This window comes from Cololabis saira, chromosome 11 (genome assembly GCF_033807715.1).
Source record: "Cololabis saira isolate AMF1-May2022 chromosome 11, fColSai1.1, whole genome shotgun sequence".
Classification (NCBI taxonomy): domain Eukaryota; kingdom Metazoa; phylum Chordata; class Actinopteri; order Beloniformes; family Belonidae; genus Cololabis; species Cololabis saira.
The window spans coordinates 6,068,299-6,088,987 of record NC_084597.1 but is presented as its reverse complement, the minus strand read 5'-3'; the positions used below and the strand labels follow the sequence as shown (position 1 = coordinate 6,088,987).

Sequence of the window (20,689 nt, the reverse complement as noted above, 5' to 3'; positions counted from 1 at the left end):
TCCCCTGTTCTCCCTTAAAGGGACAGTACTTTCACGTAAATAACCATAGCAACCAAGTGATATATACAAATTAAATGCACTCATTTGCCTTTCACCCCAGTTACTTTCCAACGCGCTCAGATACAGTAGGGCTTCATTTCCATGAACAACATGATACGCCTTGACAGCTGCAGACGAGCCGGGTCTTTTTTTAGCAGGACAGCATGTTAAAAAACGGCAGTAAGACCCGGTGGGACATTGGAGACGGGTTAACGTTTCACTGCTTCGTTGGGGGCGGCATATTTCGTGTCAAGGGGTAGAATTACAAATTTACAAGCTCACACATGTGACTGTTTTGCATCTACTTTACATTCTACAATATATGTATTTTAGGAAGATATTCATCTCGAATTATATACGGGAGAAAGTCCAGTTAAAACCCCTACATTTGATTCAGACGAGGGCTGGGCGGTATGGACTAAAAAATTATCACGATAATTTCTGGCATTTATCCCGATAACGATAAAAAAAATGCAAAAAACGTCATCAACGGGAATCTATCTTTCTTTCTTTCTTTCTTTCTTTCTTCTTTCTTTCTTTCTTTCTTTCTTTCTTTCTTTCTTTTCTTTCTTTCTTTCTTTCTTCTTTCTTTCTTTTCTTTCTTTCTTTTCTTTCTTCTTTCTTTCTTTCTTTCTTTCTTTCTTTCTTTCTTTATTTCTTTCTTTCTTTCTTTATTTCTTTTCTTTCTTTCAGGCTCATTTCTTTCTTTCTTTCTTTCTTTCTTTCTTTCTTTCAGGCTCATTTCTTTCTTTCTTTCTTTTCTTTCTTTCTTTCAGGCTCATTTCTTTCTTTCTTTCTTTCTTTCTTTCTTTTCTTTCTTTCTTTCAGGCTCATTTCTTTCTTTCTTTCTTTCTTTCTTTCTTTCTTTCTTTCTTTCTTTCTTTCTTTCTTTCTTTCTTTCTTTTCTTTCTTTCTTTCTTTCTTTCTTTCTTTCTTTCTTTCTTTCTTTCTTTCTTTCTTTCTTTTCTTTCTTTCTTTCAGGCTCATTTCTTTCTTTCTTTCAGGCTCATTTCTTTCTTTCTTTTCCTTCAGGCTAATTTCTTTCTTTCTTTTTTTCTTTCTTTCTTTCTTTCTTTCTTTCTTTCTTTCTTCTTCAGGCTCATTTCTTTCTTTCTTTCTTTTCTTTCAGGCTAATTTCTTTCTTTCTTTCTTTCTTTCTTTCTTTCTTTCTTTCTTTCAGGCTCATATCTTTCTTTCTTTCTTTCTTTCTTTTCTTTCAGGCTCATTTCTTTCTTTCTTTATTTCAGGCTCATTTCCTTCCTTCCTTCCTTCCTTCCTTCCTTCCTTCCTTCCTTCCTTCCCGTACGTTGTGCGTGGATTTAACACAGAACCATAAATCATCTTTACACAAAAACGTCATCAACAGGAATGTATCGTTTTTACCGCGAGATGACAAATTCTTACTGTGGGGAATTCTTGACGGTTTATCGTGAACTAATTCAGACTCACTTAAAAAACATCTAAAAACCTAAATGAATAAAACAAAAGTTCTGCTGCAGGAATGTCACACCTAACTCTATGGGGCATTAACTTTAATTAACCAACAAAGAGCCATGTTAGGTTGCCGCGCTGCACATGTCGGACATGCCAAAGGCGCTGGGGGACCCTGCAGAAGCACCATAATAGGTCAGGGTGGGATTCCCAAAGAGGCTCTGTGCTGACTCAGATACCCGCCTCCAAGTGACATTTACAGCCACATCGGTGTTAATGTCTGCAGACATAAAACCGGACACCCAGGGCACGGCCCCACTGTGTCAGAGAGCGTGTTTCAAGTGAGAATCAGAGAACACGGTATCAGTATTTCTATGGTTACTTGAGTGAATTTGGACCCCCCACCCCATCCTCCCAAAAAATAAAATAAATCTTTGTTAAATGTAATATAAACAATTTCTATAAATATGGCCTGCGCTATAAAAACTAAGACCAAACACCAAAAGAGCAGAGGTGTCAAGTAACGAAGTACAAATACTTCGTTACCTTACTTAAGTAGAAATTTTGGTTATCTATACTTCACTGGAGTAATTATTTTTCAGACGACTTTTTACTTTTACTCCTTACATTTTCACGCAATTATCTGTACTTTTTACTCCTTACATTTTAAAAACAGCCTCGTTACTCTATTTCATTTGGGCCTTTAAAAAAAAACTATCCAGTTAAATTGCTCCATCCGGATTAGAGTGAATTTGGTTGTGGTTGTTTCAGATGTTCTTGTCCAGTTTTGTTCTTATATCCGTTCCCTCAGATTCCTGCAACTAAACTTGGATGTACATTCCAATAAAGGTTAGGATAAATGATAACATGCCTCTGAAGTTTGACTTTTTGCACCATTACAATACTTATAGACAACTAGTCATCATATCTCCTGCTCTCTGAAACACATGTTAATGCTCATTAGTACACATATATGCTTCTTTAATATATTTGCATTATACTAAGATGCATTCATTTTCAATGGCTTTTGTCCTTAATGGCTTTTTCCCCCCCTTACATTACTTTTACTTTTATACTTTAAGTAGTTTTGAAACCAGTACTTTTATACTTTTACTTGAGTAAAAAAATTGAGTTGATACTTCAACTTTTTCTGAGTATTAGGGCCAGGCAGGAGAAAAATAATTTTAGAGGAGGAAGATTTTTTTTTTTCATTATGCACTTCAAGAAAAAAGTCGAAATGTCCGAGAAAAAATTTGAAATGTTTAGAAAAGTTGAAATGTTGAGAAAAAAGTCGAAATGTTTAGAAAAGTCTAAATGTCGAGAAAAAAGTCTAAATGTCGAGAAAAAAGTCAAAATTTCGTGAATAAAGTCGAAATGTTGAGAAAAAAAGTAGAAATTTTGTGAATAAAGTCGAAATGTTGAGAAAAAAAGTCGAAATGTCGAAAAAAAAAAAGTCGAAATGTTGAGAAAAAAGGCGAAATTTCGACTTTTTTCTCGAAATTGTATTTCAACAATCTCCACATTACGTCTTTTTTCTCGAATTGCACAATAAAAAAAAATCCACTCTCAAATTGTTTTTCTCTTGCCTGGCCCTAATGCTCTTCCGTACTTTTGACACTTGGGCCCGGTTTCACAGACAAGGCTTATATCAAGCCAGGAGTAGGCCTAAATCAGACTAGTAAAAGCTAGGTCATTTAAGTGGCTTGCAATGAGCGTGGCTTATATTTGTCTTAGTTAGTCCCAGACTGTGGAGTCCTGGAGTAAGCTTAAATGAGAACGCCTCATTAGCCTAAGTGGGAGCACAGTCTGTTAGCCTAATGGTGTTCATAAAAACCTGGAACGGAATTGAGGACAGTTTTGCTGGAGGGAATTTTGACACCAAACATGGTTGAAGCTAAAAGAACACGCTCAAAGAACTATACTATGTATGAAAAAAAACTCTACTTAAACAAATTTGGGGAAATCATGCTGTTATTGAAAGTAAAGGGCATAGTGCTGCTGTTGAACATAATAAGAACAATGCTTGGGCTGCCATTTGCAGTGAATTCAATGCAAATGAAAATGTAACCACACTTTTGTATCCAAAAGTGTTCTTTTCCCAGAGGAAATTATTCTAACCCTGGTGGAAGAGCCAGTACACAGTGACTGTGCACCCTCCACATCTGGCATGGCATCCCAGAGAAAAGATGCTGCCACCACCTTCCAGCAGAGACCAAAAATGTCAATGCATGAAAAGTTAGCCTTAGAAGTTCATGAGCAGAAAATGAAATATCTGAAAGAAGAGCATGACATGAAAATGAGAATTCTACAGGTCGAATTGGATATGAAATTTAGAAGAGAGAGTTGACAAAGAAAGATGCATGAGATAGCTATGTAATGTAATGAAAATACACTTGACAAGAGTGTGAGTATTGTAGTCACCACAACCACCTAAATTTTAGGACAGCCTTGGTTGAGTTTCTCATTTAATTCTTCAGCACACTATTGCACTGCAATGTGAAAGCAGCTCTGAGTGCAAGTCCTCGTTGGACTGGCATGGGGCACATCTGAATCATTCTGGTCTTCCATTGGAGGGTTAGGACAGATATACTGCTTTAGGTAGTTGTGCAGCTTCAGGTAGTTGTGCAGAGCAGTTGTAGCAATGATCACCTTGCAGCATCTTCTTGACTCAAAACGAAGTCTAGTACATAAACACTGGAATTGATTTTTCCACACTCCAAACATACGCTCGACCATCCCTCTAGTGCGAATATGAGCTCTGTTGTATCTTTACTGCTCAGTTGTTGTGGGATGTGGCCAAGGTGTGAATAAATAGGAACACTGAGCATATCCACTGTCACCAATTAGTATTCCGCTATGTTGCCCTCTCTCAAACTGAGCACACAATGAAGAGTTGTGAAAAATCCTTGAGTCATGTGTTGCTCCCTTCAAACGGGGCAACAATGTTTGAAAACTCTAAATTGGGAGTGCATACAGCCTGAACATTGATGGAAAACCAGTTCTTACGGTTCCTGTACTCCTCAGCATCAGGAGTTGATGGACACTTGATTTCAACATGACATCCATCAATACAGCCAATCACTCCTGGGAAGTTCCCATATTCGTAGAATCGCGATTTATAGTTGGCTTGCTCAGCAGCATCAGGGAACTTAATGTACAGATTTCTCAGTTCACAAATGGCACTGCAGACATTCGTGAACTATTCTACACACTGTTGCTTCACTGACACCACACAAATCACCAGTTTCACGATGAAAGGTTCCAGATGCCAAGAATCTCAAAGTGATCAGAACTTGGAGAGAACTGGGTACAGGCCTTCCTCTTTGAGACATGGAGGAAAGTCTAGGCTCAAGCAAAGTAATTATCTCCAGTACATCTTCTTTGTACATACGAAAGCGGTCTCGGAAAGTTATTTCATCAAACTGATTCAATGGATTACTCCTATCCACAAGTATTTGTCTGGCTGGCCTCTGTAGCGAATATTGGTCTTCATTTAGATATTCCAAATACTCCATGCTCCCAAACCATCTGTGCTCCCTTTCACAAACAGTACTAAGCTGAAGTTAAACCTGCCTCTTTGCAGGATTAATATAAACTTCAACTTAGTCCTAGAGTAGCTCTAATCCACCCTCTTGCAAATTGGCTTTGTTTAATCCAGAACAGACTAAATCTATGACTATTTTAAGATATGTCTGTGCAAGTGACTTAAAGTTAAGCAGCTCAAACAGCTTTTTAGTCTGAGACTAGGCTTAAGCCTTGTCTGTGAAACCGGGCCTTGGTGTGTAAATAGAAAAAGGAAAAACTTTTCTTGAAGATATAATTGCACATTTACTTCATCTCGACTACGTGAGAACTTGCACTACAACACAAAATCTGCAAGTCCATGTCGAGTTTTTTATATAAACAGTTGAGTTGATACTTCAACTTCTACAGGAGTATTTTTAAACTCTAGTATCTATACTTCTACCTGAGTAATGAATGTGAATACTTTTGACACCTCTGCAAAAGAGGGTTATGCTGTAAGGGTGACACTAGCAGATAAAGGCTGATACTTGAACATCAGCCTCTTAATTAACCGCTGGAACCGCAGCTGCATAGTGTGAAGCTGAGTGAGAATTCATTTTCATTTTTTATACACGCATGAAATGACAGCAGCTAAATGTGCTAAACTTCAAGCGTTTGGCACGCACAACACGTTACATGGAAATATGTCTTTAGACGACACCAGTGACTCACACGTCCAGTCTGCTTCCTCATTCTTCCGCTTTTTCAAGTAAGATAAAAAGCAAGCGTAAACAGGAAACGTCCTCTCATTATTATTATTAAAACAAAATACCTTTTATAATACTAGCAAGAGAAAAAATGGTTTACGGGCGTGGAGACACACGGGCATGTCTGCTCAGGTTCATGTTCAGGCTACTTTATATTTACCCACTGGTAGGTTTGGCAACAAGCTGGGACTTGACTCAAATTTCAACGATGACAGATAACATTGTGCTGGTCGCTGTTGCCTTAGTGTGCTGGAAATAATAGCATAGCAACTGATAAAAGAAAAAAAACCATGATAAAAGGCTTTTCTAAGAAGAACGAGAACTTTTAGCAGCACGTACAAGAGTTTGACCTCCGGTTTTAACCCGTCTGCAAGTTGCTAACAGTAATTTAGACACAGTGGAGAGAGTGAACACACACACCCTTTCTAAGGTGGACACCTCCTCCTAAACTGTTTTTTCTAGTATAAGTTTGGATGGTTAGACACCAAAATTAACATTATTCGAATTATTCAGTGTATAACACCAAATAAAATGTCAGTTTTCAGATTTTAGTTTTTACTTTTTATTTTGGTTAAATACCTTTTGATAAATGTATTTATTGAATTTCATTTGAATCGTTTCTTTTTTTATGACATTAAGAAAAGTAATAAATTCACTTGATGGGGAAAAACACATTTGGACATTATCACTGATTTGTGTAAGGGACACAGGGGGACCTTGCTTGAAATTATGAATGAATTGGGTAAAATGTACACAACTTTAGAAGTAAACTATTGTATCTGAAGAAAAAAAAAAGCACTGTTTTATAATAACTCATGCATGAAAGGGATATGGTGTGATGAGGAATATCTGAAAGACAGGAATAAAAGAATGTCTTTCAGCTAACCAATCCAAAGATCATGTCACTAAAGAGTTATACATACTGTATATGACCTCCAACAAAACATGTTTGTATTTTTATTTTTGTATTCATATGTGAAGTGGATAGGGCTGGGCGATATGGACCAAAAGTCATATCTCGATATTTTCTAGCTGAATGTTGATACTTGATATATATCGATATTTTTTCTGTGCCATTAATTGGGGTTTCCCCCAAAGCATTATAGCATAGCATCTCTGTTAGCATCTCTGTTAGCATCTCTGTTAGCTTCATTTTTTCTGAGGCAAACCCTTAAAAAAAACAGTCAGTTTTAATACAAAGCCTCGTGCCAAATGGTCACACAGGTTCCTTTATTAACAGAGGTCTGCACAATATCAACATGTATAAAACAAATGAAATAAAAATAAACTGCCTGCATATATAGAATAAAAATGCTTCTTGAATAAAATAAAACAAATATCCCTTTCCTGCATAACAATTTAATTAAAATACACTGTGCAATTAATACAATGTAGACAGTAACAGGCAGACTTTTCCACTGAGGTTGACAGTTGTGCAAATAACAAAACATTTGTGCAAATCTCAAATAAAACATTCAAGTCAATTTGTCAAAAAATAAGCTATATCAAAATCATTAAAAAAAATTAAAAAAAATAATATTTTTTTTTTAAATCGATATAAACGATATTGTCTCATACCATATCGCGTTTGAAAATATATCGATATATATTAAAATCTCGATATATCGCCCAGCCCTAACCTAAACCGTTGTAACCTAACACCTAGTTTCAAAGGTTCAAGTTTTGTGAAACATCAGAATGTCAGTTTTAATAAAGATGAGCAAGATATGTACTGTGGCAAATAATAATAAATAAAAAAAAACAATGACAAAAAACTGCTCTCGGGTTCCCACTAATGATCACGGGCCATAAGTAGCTGCTGTCACACGCCTTGGACCAGCTCTGTATTCAGATCCTACAAACACTAAAAATGAAATGAAAAGAAAAGAAAAAGAGCTGAGAATCATTGAAACCAAAAAAGCGTAATAAAACAACTGCATGATCCTTATTGTCTTTGAATGAAACAGTCTTGTAAGGATGCTAAACTATTTTAATCATCCAAAGTTTGTTATATTTTGTCTTACTTATTTTTGTCTTCTTTATGTATTGTTTGTTTCCACGGAGTAAAAGCTAATGTCTCATATTTTTTTGCTACGGCTTCAGCCTAAACCTTTTCGGCAAAAGAAATGTTTTTTTTTTCTTTCCTTTTCATCTCGTTCTGCAAAAAGTGTGTACAAGCCGAAATAAAGATTCATAACATAACATAGCTTGTTCACCTTGAATACGTTATGAAGGCCCAATAAGAACTTTGGTGGAAGAAGAATTTATCTATTTAATTAAGCAGTGCAGCAACGTAAAAATATATTTTTTTAAATGTTGAAAAACATAATTTAAAAAAGAAGTATTTTGTTTTGGCTCCCTTGGATAATAGACAGGGTCAATTTTCACAAAATCAGAACCCCGAAGGCATTTTGCGAATATTTATAACATGACAACATTTCTAGGGGTATTAAGGGGTGCTGGATCCAAATCTGCTGTATATGAAGCTCAAAAATGTCCCAAAATTCCTCAAAATTGAGAAATCCAACATGGCCGCCAGGCTGAAATCTATTTTTCAGTATATCTTTTTGGCTAAACAAGGTACAAACATGAATTAAATGTACTTTTGTAAGTTTTCCTACATGGGCAATTCGATGCCATATTCAGAATTGAGATGTAATGTGAAGAAAACTGCTTAGATATTGCAAAAAAAAGTTGTTTTTTAAACTATGAATAATTACTCAGTTATTATTATTGTTATTAGGCTACCTTTTACTTACTTTGTATTTTGTTTTGAGGTCAAATGTACAAACAAATGGTACAAAAAGTTACAAACTTGAATTAAATGTTCACAGGTTTTCACACATGGGAGATTTAACATCCTGTCCTGATTTAGATCAAGTGTCAATAATCAGCACAAGTATAGAGAAAAAAGGTGGTCATTAGTGATAAAGAGGTTGTCATGTAGGAAAACTTACAAAAGTACATTTAATTCATGGTTTGTACCTTGTTTAGTCAAAACGATATACTGAAAAATAGATTTCAGCCCTGGCGGCCATGTTGGATTTCTCAATTTTGAGGCATTTTGGGACATTTTTGAGCTTCATATACAGCAGATTTGGATTCAGCACCCCTTAATACCCCTAAATGTTGTATATTGTAAATATTCACAAAATGCCTAAAGCACTTTAAATAAGCACATTTTCAGAAATTCTGCCTAGACTATAAGCCCCCTTTCAGGAAATAGCAGATGACTTTCAAAAGGGACTCATGGTTGCAAACTTTTCAAGTTACAAATATCAATATGTGCAAAAATACACGTGCATCATTAAAATCAGTAACAGATTTCAAAATTACCATTTTGCTGTAACTATACATATATAAATATGATATATATTCAGATGACCAACTTATAAAACCAACGTGAGGAAAAGTAGTTGTGGGGTGAAACTCCATCCATCCTCCATCTGTTCCCTTTTTCCCCCGTTCAGGGTCACGGCGTGTCCACAAACTCACTGTCAGTTACACATGACTTAAAACTGAGTGGCTTTTATTCACCGTGTCCTTTTCTGTGTCCTTTTCTGTCCTGCAGTTGAAGGAAAACCCTCCACAGACGAAACACAATGGCAGGTAATTAAAACATGAACTTCAGTCATTAATGTGTTATTATTGATGATTACTGAGGGGAAACGTGGTCATTTATAGTTTAATTACCGGGCTGCTAACTCTCAATTTAATTCCTACTCAACTCGGCAGGCCCTAGCCCTACATCCGCCTAAATGTCTGGAATCTAGAAGACCATTTTTGTTTAGGTTTAGAGGTGTCAAAGTCTGGAATAGTTCGGTACCAGATTGCAAACAATTGTAGGTCCCTATCCATTTTCAAAAGTCGCTCAAGAGAGCATTTAATTCAACAATGTAGTCAAGAAAACTCTTGCTTTTCCCACTGTTAATGTTCTTTTGCACTTCATATTCTGTGTTGCCACTTGTTCAGCATAATACTTATATTTTCATGATTATTTTTTTTATTTTTTTATTTTTTTTTCTTTTATTTTCATTCATGTTCTACATGCAATTTTTATGATATATTATTTATTTTATTTTTATGATTTTGTATCCTCATAACTATTTTGTTAAATGTTATTAGGTGGTGGCTCCTCATAAGCCTACTGGATTGCTCGCTCCTCCCTGCACAGTTTCTTTTAGCTGCACTTATTTGTGTAATGTTATTTTTTTTATGTTATGTGCTAAATAAAACTAAACTAAACTAAAACTAAGCTGCTGTGGTGAGAGTGAAACCAGGACAGACTTTTGATTTAACATGGACTCTGCTGCCCTCTTTTGGTATTTTTTGGAAAGTAAAAAGAAGGTCTCTGACTCTGATACATAACATTTCATTATAAAGAGGAAATATTTCAGTATGACACTATTTCACAAATTATATAATGCAATTACAGTGGATAATAGTTGGTTTGGTATTGAAAATACCATTTTTTTTTTTTACCATTTTTTAAAAGAAACTTAAAAACGTTACTTTTTAAGAAAGCCTATCCCTGATGTCCTGGTCTTTTAGAATGTCCTTGTGCTTTTTTGCTAATTTAGCTTTTTTATTTTATTTTATTTTTTTTATTTTTATTTTCTATTTTTTTTTTTCTAATCTTTATTGTAAGCGCTTTGAGACTTGTTCTTCAGGTGAAAATGCGCTCTATAAATACGATTTTTTATTATTATTATTATTATTACCATTGAAAATAGGCTATTTCTGTAAAAAATACTTTTTGTTTCTTACACATTGCTTTAGTTTTAGTAAGCCGTATTTTGCGAACCATTGGGCACACTGGATTAGTAAAAATTAAGGATTTTATAATGTGGAAAATACGGTATATAACTTTTCCTTAGTTCCCTCCTAAACCTCTTGACGCTTGACGATGATTTTTTGTATGGCAACAGTTGCCATGACAACTGTGTTTGAGTAATTGCACGAACGTAAACCAAAAATAAACCCAGTTGAAGGATCGGCTGGACCGGGTGACTCTCTGCAGCTAAATATGGAAAACACCCCCACGTTTAACTCTCAAGGTTTTTTTGTTACACAACTCTCTTCTTGCTGATGCAACGTCCACGTTGAGAAGGGATTTCTAATCGTTATTTTCCTCTTTTCAGACAAAATTAAAGACGCCAAAATCATCTTTGTTGTTGGTGAGTAAACCGAACCACTATTAATACATTCATTACTCAGGTAGAAGTATAGATACTAGAGTTTAAAAATACTCCTGTAGAAGTTGAAGTATCAACTCAAGTTTTTTACTCAAGTAAAAGTATAAAAGTACTGGTTTCAAAACTACTTAAAGCAGGGGTGTCAAATGTGCGAGAAGTTTCCAACGCAAAAAAACAAAATATTAATTTCCTTTTTTATATTTCTTCTACAAATCCATCGTTATTCCACAAAGAAGCAGTTTTTGACATTTTTGTTTGTTTTCTAGAATGCATTTGCCGATTTTATTTCTTTGTAGACGGTCGTTTATTTTCATTAACTGACTACTATTATATATTTCCGCAGGAAAAATATCACTGCTAAAAAAGATGATAGAAGATATTTATTAGGAGAATTTCAGTTTTGAATACGAGGACAGTGACAAAGTAAAACAGTTAAAAAAGAAGTGCTGACTTTTTCAGCACACTGGCGTAAATATCCGCGCCAATTTTTAAAAATAAATACACTTAATTTTACTGGAAAAATCTCTAAATCACAAAGAAACACTCTCGGATGTAATAAAAAAGATTTTGCTTTTAATTAAATTTCCTATAAAAAAGCGAAATATAGAAAAAACAAACTTGTTTCTGTTTATCTTTGTAAAATGGTAGGGGGCAACGGTGGCGCAGCTGGTAGCGCAGCGGTCTCACAGCAAGAAGGTCCTGGGTTCGATTCCTGCCGGGGGACACTGTGGGCGCTGAAGTGCGTGTTAGTTCCCCCATGACTTCAGTGCCCACACCCTGGGTGTTTCTGTGTGGAGTTTGCATGTTCTCCCCCGTGTTCCCTTGGGTAGCTCCCATTAGCTACCCTCACAAAAACATGCACACAGTCCTGGGCTACACATGCCCCCTCTGGCCAGCCGGGGCGCCAGATCGGGTGGGGAGGATCCGGCCGGAATAACGTGATCCGGTCCGGTCAGAGAAACCCCACCCTGTCTGGTGAAAAGAAGCGGCCGGCTCACTCCTCAGGTTAAGGAGGAGACCTGAGCTCAGTGCAGGAACTCCCGGGGTTGGTAGAGGATGGCAATGCACAGGATGTCACTTAGGTAGGAGCACTGGGTGGTAAAAATGGGAAAAAAAAACCGGGATAAAAATATTAAAAAAAAAAAAAAAAATCTTTGTAAAATGATATTAAAAGTATCTTACATAATTTGATAAAAACGGAGAAATTTCAAGAAAAGATCCTGAAGAAATATATTTTACATAATTAGAGTGTAAACAAAGTGCATATTTCCTTTAAAATTAACTAAACTGATATTGGATTAGATAACAATAGTAAAAAAAAAAATTCGCACTGTTTTTGTTATTTTGAGCCCACGAGAAAAAAAATTGGTCAAATCCGGCCCGCCAAGCAAAATGAGTTTGACACCCCTGACTTAAAGTATAAAAGTAAAAGTAATGTAAGAGGGAAAAAAAGCCATTGAAAATGAATGCATCTTAGTATAATGCAAATATATTAAAGGTGACCTATTATGGGCATTTAATGTATATTTTAAACAGGCCTTGAATGTCTTAAAAACAATCTAAAGCTTGTTTTTTCTACATAAATCATAAATCCAGCCTGTGGGCCCTGTCACTAGTTTTACCGCTTCTAACCTCTTTTTCTGCGCCTCATTTTTAGAGAAGGGGGGGGTATGATAATGAGGCTCTGTGCTGATTGGCTCCCTGAATGACGTGTAGCAGGGAGGAGAGCATAAACCTGCTCCGCCAGAGCAGCCCGAGCCTGTAAATTATCACTGAATTTTCACAAATGGAAACTTTATTGTTAAAAAAATAAAATATGAGTTGTATATAAATAACATTTATGCACTATTTAAGCCGGATCTACCCGGAGGATGCTGAACGCTGCCCCGGAGCAACGCCGGGCGCCCGGGGAGCAGCGATGCTTGAGCAGCGCGCATCACCGCGGCTTTAACGGGGGAATCTGACCGGTTCCAACCGGCCGGGACCGCAGGAACCGGCCTGGACTGGTAGCAGGGACTCCCGGGGACCGACCAGCGGAATTTCAGCCGGATCTGCCCGGCGGATTCTGCGCGACGGGCACCGCAACCGCACGGCGGGGCGCACAGATCGGCTCCGGAGCGCATCCGCGGCACATCTCCCGTTACCGGTGATCAAACCGACAGATTTGCCTGAAAATCTCGGGAGGGTGAAGCTGGTCCAGCCTGGGACAGATCCCCGAGGACCCCAGCTCCCAAACCACCCGGGAACCTGGATGATTCAACCCGGATCCGCTCTGGAAATCTGCTCCTGTCGTTACGTAACGACAGGAGCAGATTCTAATCGGCTCAAAAAAAAACCACGTGACACTGGGGGACTCTGTCCGGCGGGGGTCAGAGACCTTGCAGAAAATTCATGGTATTTTGTCTCCCCTGTGCTGGCAGGGTGAGGGGAGACCACTTTTTATATGTTAAAACAAGAAAAAACGTGTTTTTCATAATAGGTCCCCTTTTAAAGAAGCATATATGTGTACTATTGAGCATTAACATGTGTTTCAGAGAGCAGAAGATATGATAACTAGTTGCCTATAAGTATTGTAATGGTGCAAAAAGTCAAACTTCAGAGGCATGTTATCATTTATCCTAACCTTTATTGAATGTACATCCAAGTTTAGTTGCAGGAATCTGAGGGAACGGATGTATTTTTTATATATATATAATATATATTTTTTGCCTTTTTCTTTACCCACTATCGTTTAGTAATTTTTTTACATATTATTCTCAAATACATTCATACAATACTAGACAGGTTAATCATCTTCATCTTCCTTTTTATAAAACTAAACAGGGTCTTCTCTAGAGATTTTTAAAAGAAATTTATCATCTCATTTAATTAACGTTTAAAAAATGTCTTAAGTTTTCTTTGTTGATTTTTTTTTTCTTTGTTTGTTTTTGTTGATTTTTTTGTGTGTTGATGATTTGTAATTATGTAGTCTAACCTTCTTTGTTTTTTGTTTATAGTCTTCGTCTTGTTGTATTTTTGTTTTTGATTTTTTGTAATTACTGTTTTACTTCCTAAATTGAGGGGAGGTTTCGCTGCATAAGTCTGTTGGGCTTTTTTCACCTCTCCTGTCACATTTGTTTTACTATTTTGATTGCAAAGTGTTACTTTTTATTATGTGCAAACTAATAAAATAAAAATAAATAAAAAATAAATGTAAGAACAAAATTGGACAAGAACATCTGAAAACAACCCCAACCAAATTCACTCTATCCGGATGGAGCAATTTAACTGGATAGTTTTTATTAAAGGCCGAAATGAAATAGAGTAACGAGGCTGTTTTTAAAATGTAAGGAGTAAAAAGTACAGATAATTGCGTGAAAATGTAAGGAGTAAAAGTAAAAAGTCGTCTGAAAAATAATTACTCCAGTGAAGTATAGACAACCAAAATTTCTACTTAAGTAAGGTAACGAAGTATTTGTACTTTGTTACTTGACACCTCTGTTTGATCACTAATTCCCAATTCATTTTTTTATACAATTATGTTTATTTTTTCTCTCTTTTTTTTAATAAGGTGGTCCTGGTTCTGGGAAAAGGCACTCAGTGTGAGAAGATCGTTGCCAAGTATGGCTACACCCACCTGTCTTCAGGTGACCTGCTCCGTGCAGAGGTGTCGTCTGGCTCTGAGAGGGGCAAGACGCTGCAGGCCATCATGCAGAAGGGGAGAGCTCGTCCCGCTGGTGAGATTTAATGAAAAAAAAAGAACATTTGCAAGGATCAGGACCGTTTTTCATTCACACACCAAGGGGAAATTTAAAGTCAAGTACTCTCTTTTTGTGAGAGCTGCTGTATCACATCTTTCTGGCTCATTTATCTTTCTTTTTCAAAAAATTAAACCTAAAAAAACAAGGAAGGAAGGAAAGAGAAAAAAGAAAGAAAGAAAGAAATGAGCCTGAAAGAAAGAAAGACAGAAAGAAAGAAAGAAAGAAAGAAAGAAAGAAGAAAGAAAGAAAGAAAGAAAGAAAAGAAAGAAAGAAAGAAAGAAAGAAAGAAAGAAAGAAAGAAAGAAAGAAAGAAGAGAAAGAAAGAAAGAAAAGAAAGAAGAAAGAAAGAAAGAAAGAAAAGAAAGAAAGAGAAAGAAAGAAAGAAAGAAAGAAAGAAAGAAAGAAAGAAAGAAAGAAAGAAAGAAGAAAAGAAAGAAAGAAATTAGAATAGAGAAAGATATGAGCCTGAAAGGATGAATGAAGAGGAGGAAGGAAGGAGGAAGGAAGGAAAGAAGGAAGGAAGGACGGAAGGAGAGAGCAGGAGGAAGGAAGGAAGGAAGGAAGGAAGGAAGGAAGGAAGGAAGGAAGGAAGGAAGGAAGGAAGGAAGGAAGGAAGGAAGGAAGGAAGGAAGGAAGGAAGGAAGGAAGGAAGGAAGGAAGGAAGGAAGGAAAATCAGCCTCTTGTTCGTGATTGATCAGAAGAACATTTTAAGGATCAGGACTGTTTTTCATTCAGGGGGAAATTTAAAGTCAAGTCCTCTCTCTTTTTGTGAGAGCTGCTGTTTCACAGTGAATGCTGTTTCACAGTGAAGGCTGATCAGAACGTTTGGCTGCTTGCAGGGACACAGTCCTGGACATGATTAAGGATGCCATGATTGCCAAGGCTGGCGTCTCCAAGGGCTTCCTGATTGATGGCTACCCCCGCGAGGTGAAGCAAGGAGAGGAGTTTGAGAAGAAGGTGAGAGCCTCCATGACACGCTGGCGTACAATTCTTCCTTTTGCAGCACTGAAAGAGAAAAAGCTTAAATCAGGGGTGTCAGGCCGTGTCAGGGGCGGGCCGGATTCGACCAATTTTTTTCTCGGGGGCCGCACGCTCAAAATAACAAAAACGGTGCGAAAATTTTTTTTTCTAATTCTTTTTTTTTTACTTTTTGTTATCTAATCTAATATCAGTTTAGTTAATTTTAAAGGTAATATGCTCTTTGTTTACACTCTAATTATGTAAAATATGTTTTCCTAAGGATCTTTTCTTGAAATTTCTCGTTTTTTTTTTTCAAATTATGTAAGATACTTTTAATATCATTTTACAAAGATAAACAGAAACAAGTATGTTTTTTTTTATATTTCGCTTTTTTATAGGAAATTTAATTAAAAGCAAAATCTTTCTTATTACATCCGACAGTGTTTCTTGATTTAGAAATTTTTCCAGTACAATTAAGTGTATTTATTTATTTATATTTTTTTTACCTTGTCTGCACACATATTAATGATTGATACCATGACGGTAGAAACCAAAGGTATATATATGTGCATTATTACTATATTATATATATACGCATACATATGCGTACACATACATAAATATACACATACAAACCCAGTGATTTTTTTTTATTTTTCTTTTTTGGGGGGGGGGTGACGACATCCACTGGCAATCCAGAAAGCAGGAACACACGGAAACACATGTCAAGCACTGGAAATCTGCAACAAAAAACCACAAACAAAACACGAAACCGGCACGGAGCCAACCAAAACAATAACAGCAATCGACCTAAATCTTAAGATCTGATCGCAGTCTGAGCTAAGCTACCGCTACCGCTACCTAAACCCAAAAACTAGAGAGCCAGCATGCAGGTGAACAAGCCAGTGTGTATGTCTATGGGTCGGTGGGTGGATGTGCGTGCGTGCGTGCGTGCGTGCGTGCGTGCGTGCGTGCGTGCGTGCGTGCGTGCGTGCGTGCGTGCGTGCGTGCGTGCGTGTGTAATAAACCAAACAAAGCTCTACCTGAAGTGTATTTATAGTGGGGAGGGGGGGGGAGCAACCCCGCCACCCGCGAGACCAGAGGCCGACCAGGAAGAACCCGGAACCCAGGCCACCAGCAACCCCACAGAGGGGAGAAGTAGGAGGGAGGCAACCCACCGCCTGCTATGCTATGCTGCGATTCATGGCAATTATTTATGCCTTCCTTTTTAGTAAATTAACATTTTGTTTTGCGTTGGAAACTTCTCGCGGGCCGCATGAAAATCGACATTTGACATTTGACACCCCTGGCTTAAATGATCAAACTCCTTTTCCTTTTTCTTCCTTTTTTAAAATCTCAGATCGGAAAACCCTGCCTGCTGCTGTACGTGGATGCCAAAGGAGAGACGATGGTGAAGAGGCTGATGAAACGCGGAGAGACGAGCGGCCCGCGCTGACGATAACGAAGAGACCATCAAGAAGCGCCTGGACTTGTATTACAAAGCTACCGAGCCGGTCATCGCCTTCTACGAGGGCCGTGGCATCGTGAGGAAGGTGAGCGTGGCTGCTTTTGACAAATGAAACTACCAAGTAGGGATGGGCGGTATGGACTAAAAAATGTATCACGATAATTTCTGGCATTTATCCCGATAACGATAAAAAAAATACCAATTCAACTCCATCTTTTCAACTATAAATCTATCTCGCTCTCAGATCCGCCATGTTTGTTACACAAAAACGTATCAACGGGAATTTATCCTTTTTCTTTCTTTCTTTCTTTCTTTCTTTCTTTCTTTCTTTCTTTCTTTCTTTCTTTCTTTCTTTCTTTCTTTCTTTCTTTCTTTCTTTCTTTCTTTCTTTCTTTCTTTCTTTCTTTCTGGCTCATTTCCTTCCTTCTTTCCTTCCTTCCTCTTTTCTCCCTTCCTTCCACCTTTCCTTGTTTTCTCCCTTCCTTCCTTCCTTCCTTCCTTCCTTCCTTCCTTCCTTCCTTCCTTCCTTCCTTCCTTCCTTCCTTCCTTCCTTCCTTCCTTCCTTCCTTCCTTCCTTCCTTCCTTCCATCCTTCTTTTCTCCTTTCCTTCTTTTCTCCTTCCCTTCCTCTTTCCTTCCTTCCTTCCTTCTTTACTTGTTTTCTCCCTTCCTTCCTTCCTTCCTTCCTTCTTTTTTCCCTTCCTTCCTTCCATCCTTCTTTTCTCCTTTCCTTCTTTTCTCCTTCCCTTCCTCTTTTCTCCCTTCCTTCCTCCTTTCCTTGTTTTCTCCCTTCCTTCTCCCCTTTCCTTCTTTCCTTCCTTCCTTCCTTCCTTCCTTCCTTCCTTCCTTCCTTCCTTCCTTCCTTCCTTCCTTCCTTCCTTCTTTTTTCCCTTCCTTCCTCCTTTCCTTGTTCTCTTCCTTCCTTCCTTCCTTCCTTCCTTCCTTCCTTCCTTCCTTCCTTCCTTCCTTCCTTCCTTCCTTCCTTCCTTCCTTCCTTCCTTCCTTCCTTCCTTCCTTCCTTCCTTCCTTCCTTCCTTCCGTTGTGCGTGGATTTAACACAGAACCATAAATCAGTTTTACACAAAAACGTCATCAACAGGAATTTATCGTTTTTACCGTGAGATACAAATTCTTATCGTGAGGAATTTTTTTGTCGGTTTATCGTGAACGGTAAAATATCGCCCATTCCTACCAAGATGTGTTTTAAATCCACCGCCCACTGCCATATTCTCTCTCCCACAGGTGGATTCTGAGCTCCCAGTGGACGACGTCTTCGCCCAAGTCGCCAAGGCCATCGACGCTCTCCACTAAAACAACGTTACATACATCTGTGTCTGGCTGGTGTTTTTATTTTTGGAAGTTCAACGTGGACATTTTTAAAGGACTAAAAGTTACTAACAAGAGAGAGAATGAATCTACCTGATGCCCCGGTTAAAAAAAGGAGGACAGTTTAAGATGAAAGTCTGATTGAAATGCAGTATAAGAATAAAATCACAAATATTAAATATTTATTTATACATATATATATATATATATATATATATATATATATATATATATATATATATATATATATATACATATATATATATACACACACCTATACATATATATAATTTATTCTATGTATATAGGCTAAATTTGTAGCATAAAAGCCCTCCTTTAATCCTGCTGAAAATGTTTGTGGATGTTTCTTTAGCTCAAAGGTGTGAGCTAAATAAACTGTGTAAAACTAAAAAAAAAAAGAGAGAAAAAACTAAAAGGCTTGTGATTTTTTCAAAGAGTTCATATAACCAACATTTCCACTCATGGACAGGGTCAATTTTCACAAAATCAGAACCCCGAAGGCATTTTGTGAATATTTATAACTGACAACATTTCTAGGGGTATTAAGGGGTGCTGGATCCAAATCTGCTGGATATGAAGCTCAAAAATGTCCCAAAATTCCTCAAAATTGAGAAATCCAACATGGCCGCCACTGCCAGGCTGAAATCTATTTTTCAGTATATCTTTTTGACTAAACAACGTACAAACATGAATTAAATGTACTTTTGTAAGTTTTCCTACATGGGCAATTCAATGCCATATTCAGAATTGAGATGTAATGTGAAGAAACTGCTTAGATATTGCAAAAAAAGTTGTTTTTAACTATGAATAATTACTCAGTTATTATTATTGTTATTAGGCTACTTTTACTTACTTTGTATTTTGTTTTGAGGTCAAATGTACAAACAAATGTACAAAAAGTTACGAACTTGAATTAAATGTTCACAGGTTTTCACACATGGGAATTTAACATCCTGTCCTGATTTAGATCAAGTGTCAATAATCAGCACAAGTATAGAGAAAAAGGTGGTCATTAGTGATAAAGAGGTTGTCATGTAGGAAAACTTACAAAAGTACATTTAATTCATGTTTGTACCTTGTTTAGTCAAAAAGATATACTGAAAAATAGATTTCAGCCTGGCGGCCATGTTGGATTTCTCAATTTTGAGGCATTTGGGACATTTTTGAGCTTCATATACAGCAGATTTGGATTCAGCACCCCTTAATACCCCTAGAAATGTTGTATATTGTAAATATTCACAAAATGCCTTCAGCACTTTAAATAAGCAGTCTACATTGCAGCCTCTCTTTGCCCCGTTTAGTTTTTGATCTAAAACATGATGGGGGGAGTGACGTCATATTTTCACCTTTGTATTTGGTGAAGGTGATGTGATATTGGAGGGACGGGCGATCCATCGCTGCGTCTACTTTTAGAACATGACATTAGGAGAAAGCAAAAGAAGGACAAAGGAGCAGTTTCTTCTTGGGTGGAAATGGGAAAGACAATAAAGCAAAGAAAGGAGGCTCTACCAAGAGAGGCTGAATAAGAACTGCTGCAGATCAATAACATGGATTGGTATGACTCAACACTGTTGAATCAACAGTATCAAGAGGTTATTGGAATATTGAAGATAAATCCACCAAACCTGACCTCAGAACAGCAACGAGGCGTCATCAAAACTGCAGCGGTGGATGCGTGACGTCATCGGTGGATAAATGACATCAGCCTCTTGTTCGTGATTGATCACAAGTGCAGAAGTGTGCAGAGATTACTGCTTTCTTTGTGTTAGATTAGCCCAGGGGTCGGCAACCCAAAATGTTTTAGAGCCATATTGGACCAAAAACACAAAAAACAAATATGTCTGGAGCCGCAAAAAATGAAAAGTGCTGTATGTTTCTATATTAGTTATAACTGGGTCCTTGGCTGCAAATGTAGTACACTAATGTCTTTCCACATGACTCTTTTTGTTACGCGAATTTATGGAAGATTGTTAGGGCCAGGCAGGAGAAAAATAAAAATAATATTTTAGATGAGGAAGATTTTTTTTTTCATTATGCACTTCGAGGAAAAAGTCAAAATGTCGAGAAAAAAGTCAAAATTTCGAGAAAAAAGTCAAAATGTCAAGATTAATGTTGAAATACAATCTTGATAAGAAAATCAAAAGTTCGAGAAAAAAGTGGAAATGTCGAGAAAAAAGTCAAAATGTCGAGAAAAAAGTCAAAATTTCAATAAAGAAGTCGAAATGTTGAGATTAAAAA

At 37.1% G+C, this 20,689-nt stretch overlaps 1 protein-coding gene across 1 annotated transcript in view; it reads left to right on the top strand.

Annotated features, from left to right (window-relative positions):
* The window catches only part of ak1 (adenylate kinase 1), a 20,626-nt gene extending 2,195 nt beyond the window's left edge, over positions 1 to 18,431 (top strand). Inside the window, 8 exon segments of the mRNA XM_061733247.1 lie at positions 9,313 to 9,350; positions 10,883 to 10,918; positions 14,487 to 14,500; positions 14,502 to 14,652; positions 15,498 to 15,634; positions 16,998 to 17,084; positions 17,086 to 17,190; positions 18,347 to 18,431. Of these exon segments, the coding sequence (XP_061589231.1) occupies positions 9,344 to 9,350; positions 10,883 to 10,918; positions 14,487 to 14,500; positions 14,502 to 14,652; positions 15,498 to 15,634; positions 16,998 to 17,084; positions 17,086 to 17,190; positions 18,347 to 18,415 (606 nt within the window). The 5' untranslated portion in view covers positions 9,313 to 9,343 and the 3' untranslated portion in view covers positions 18,416 to 18,431.
* The last annotated feature ends 2,258 nt before the right edge of the window (positions 18,432 to 20,689 follow it).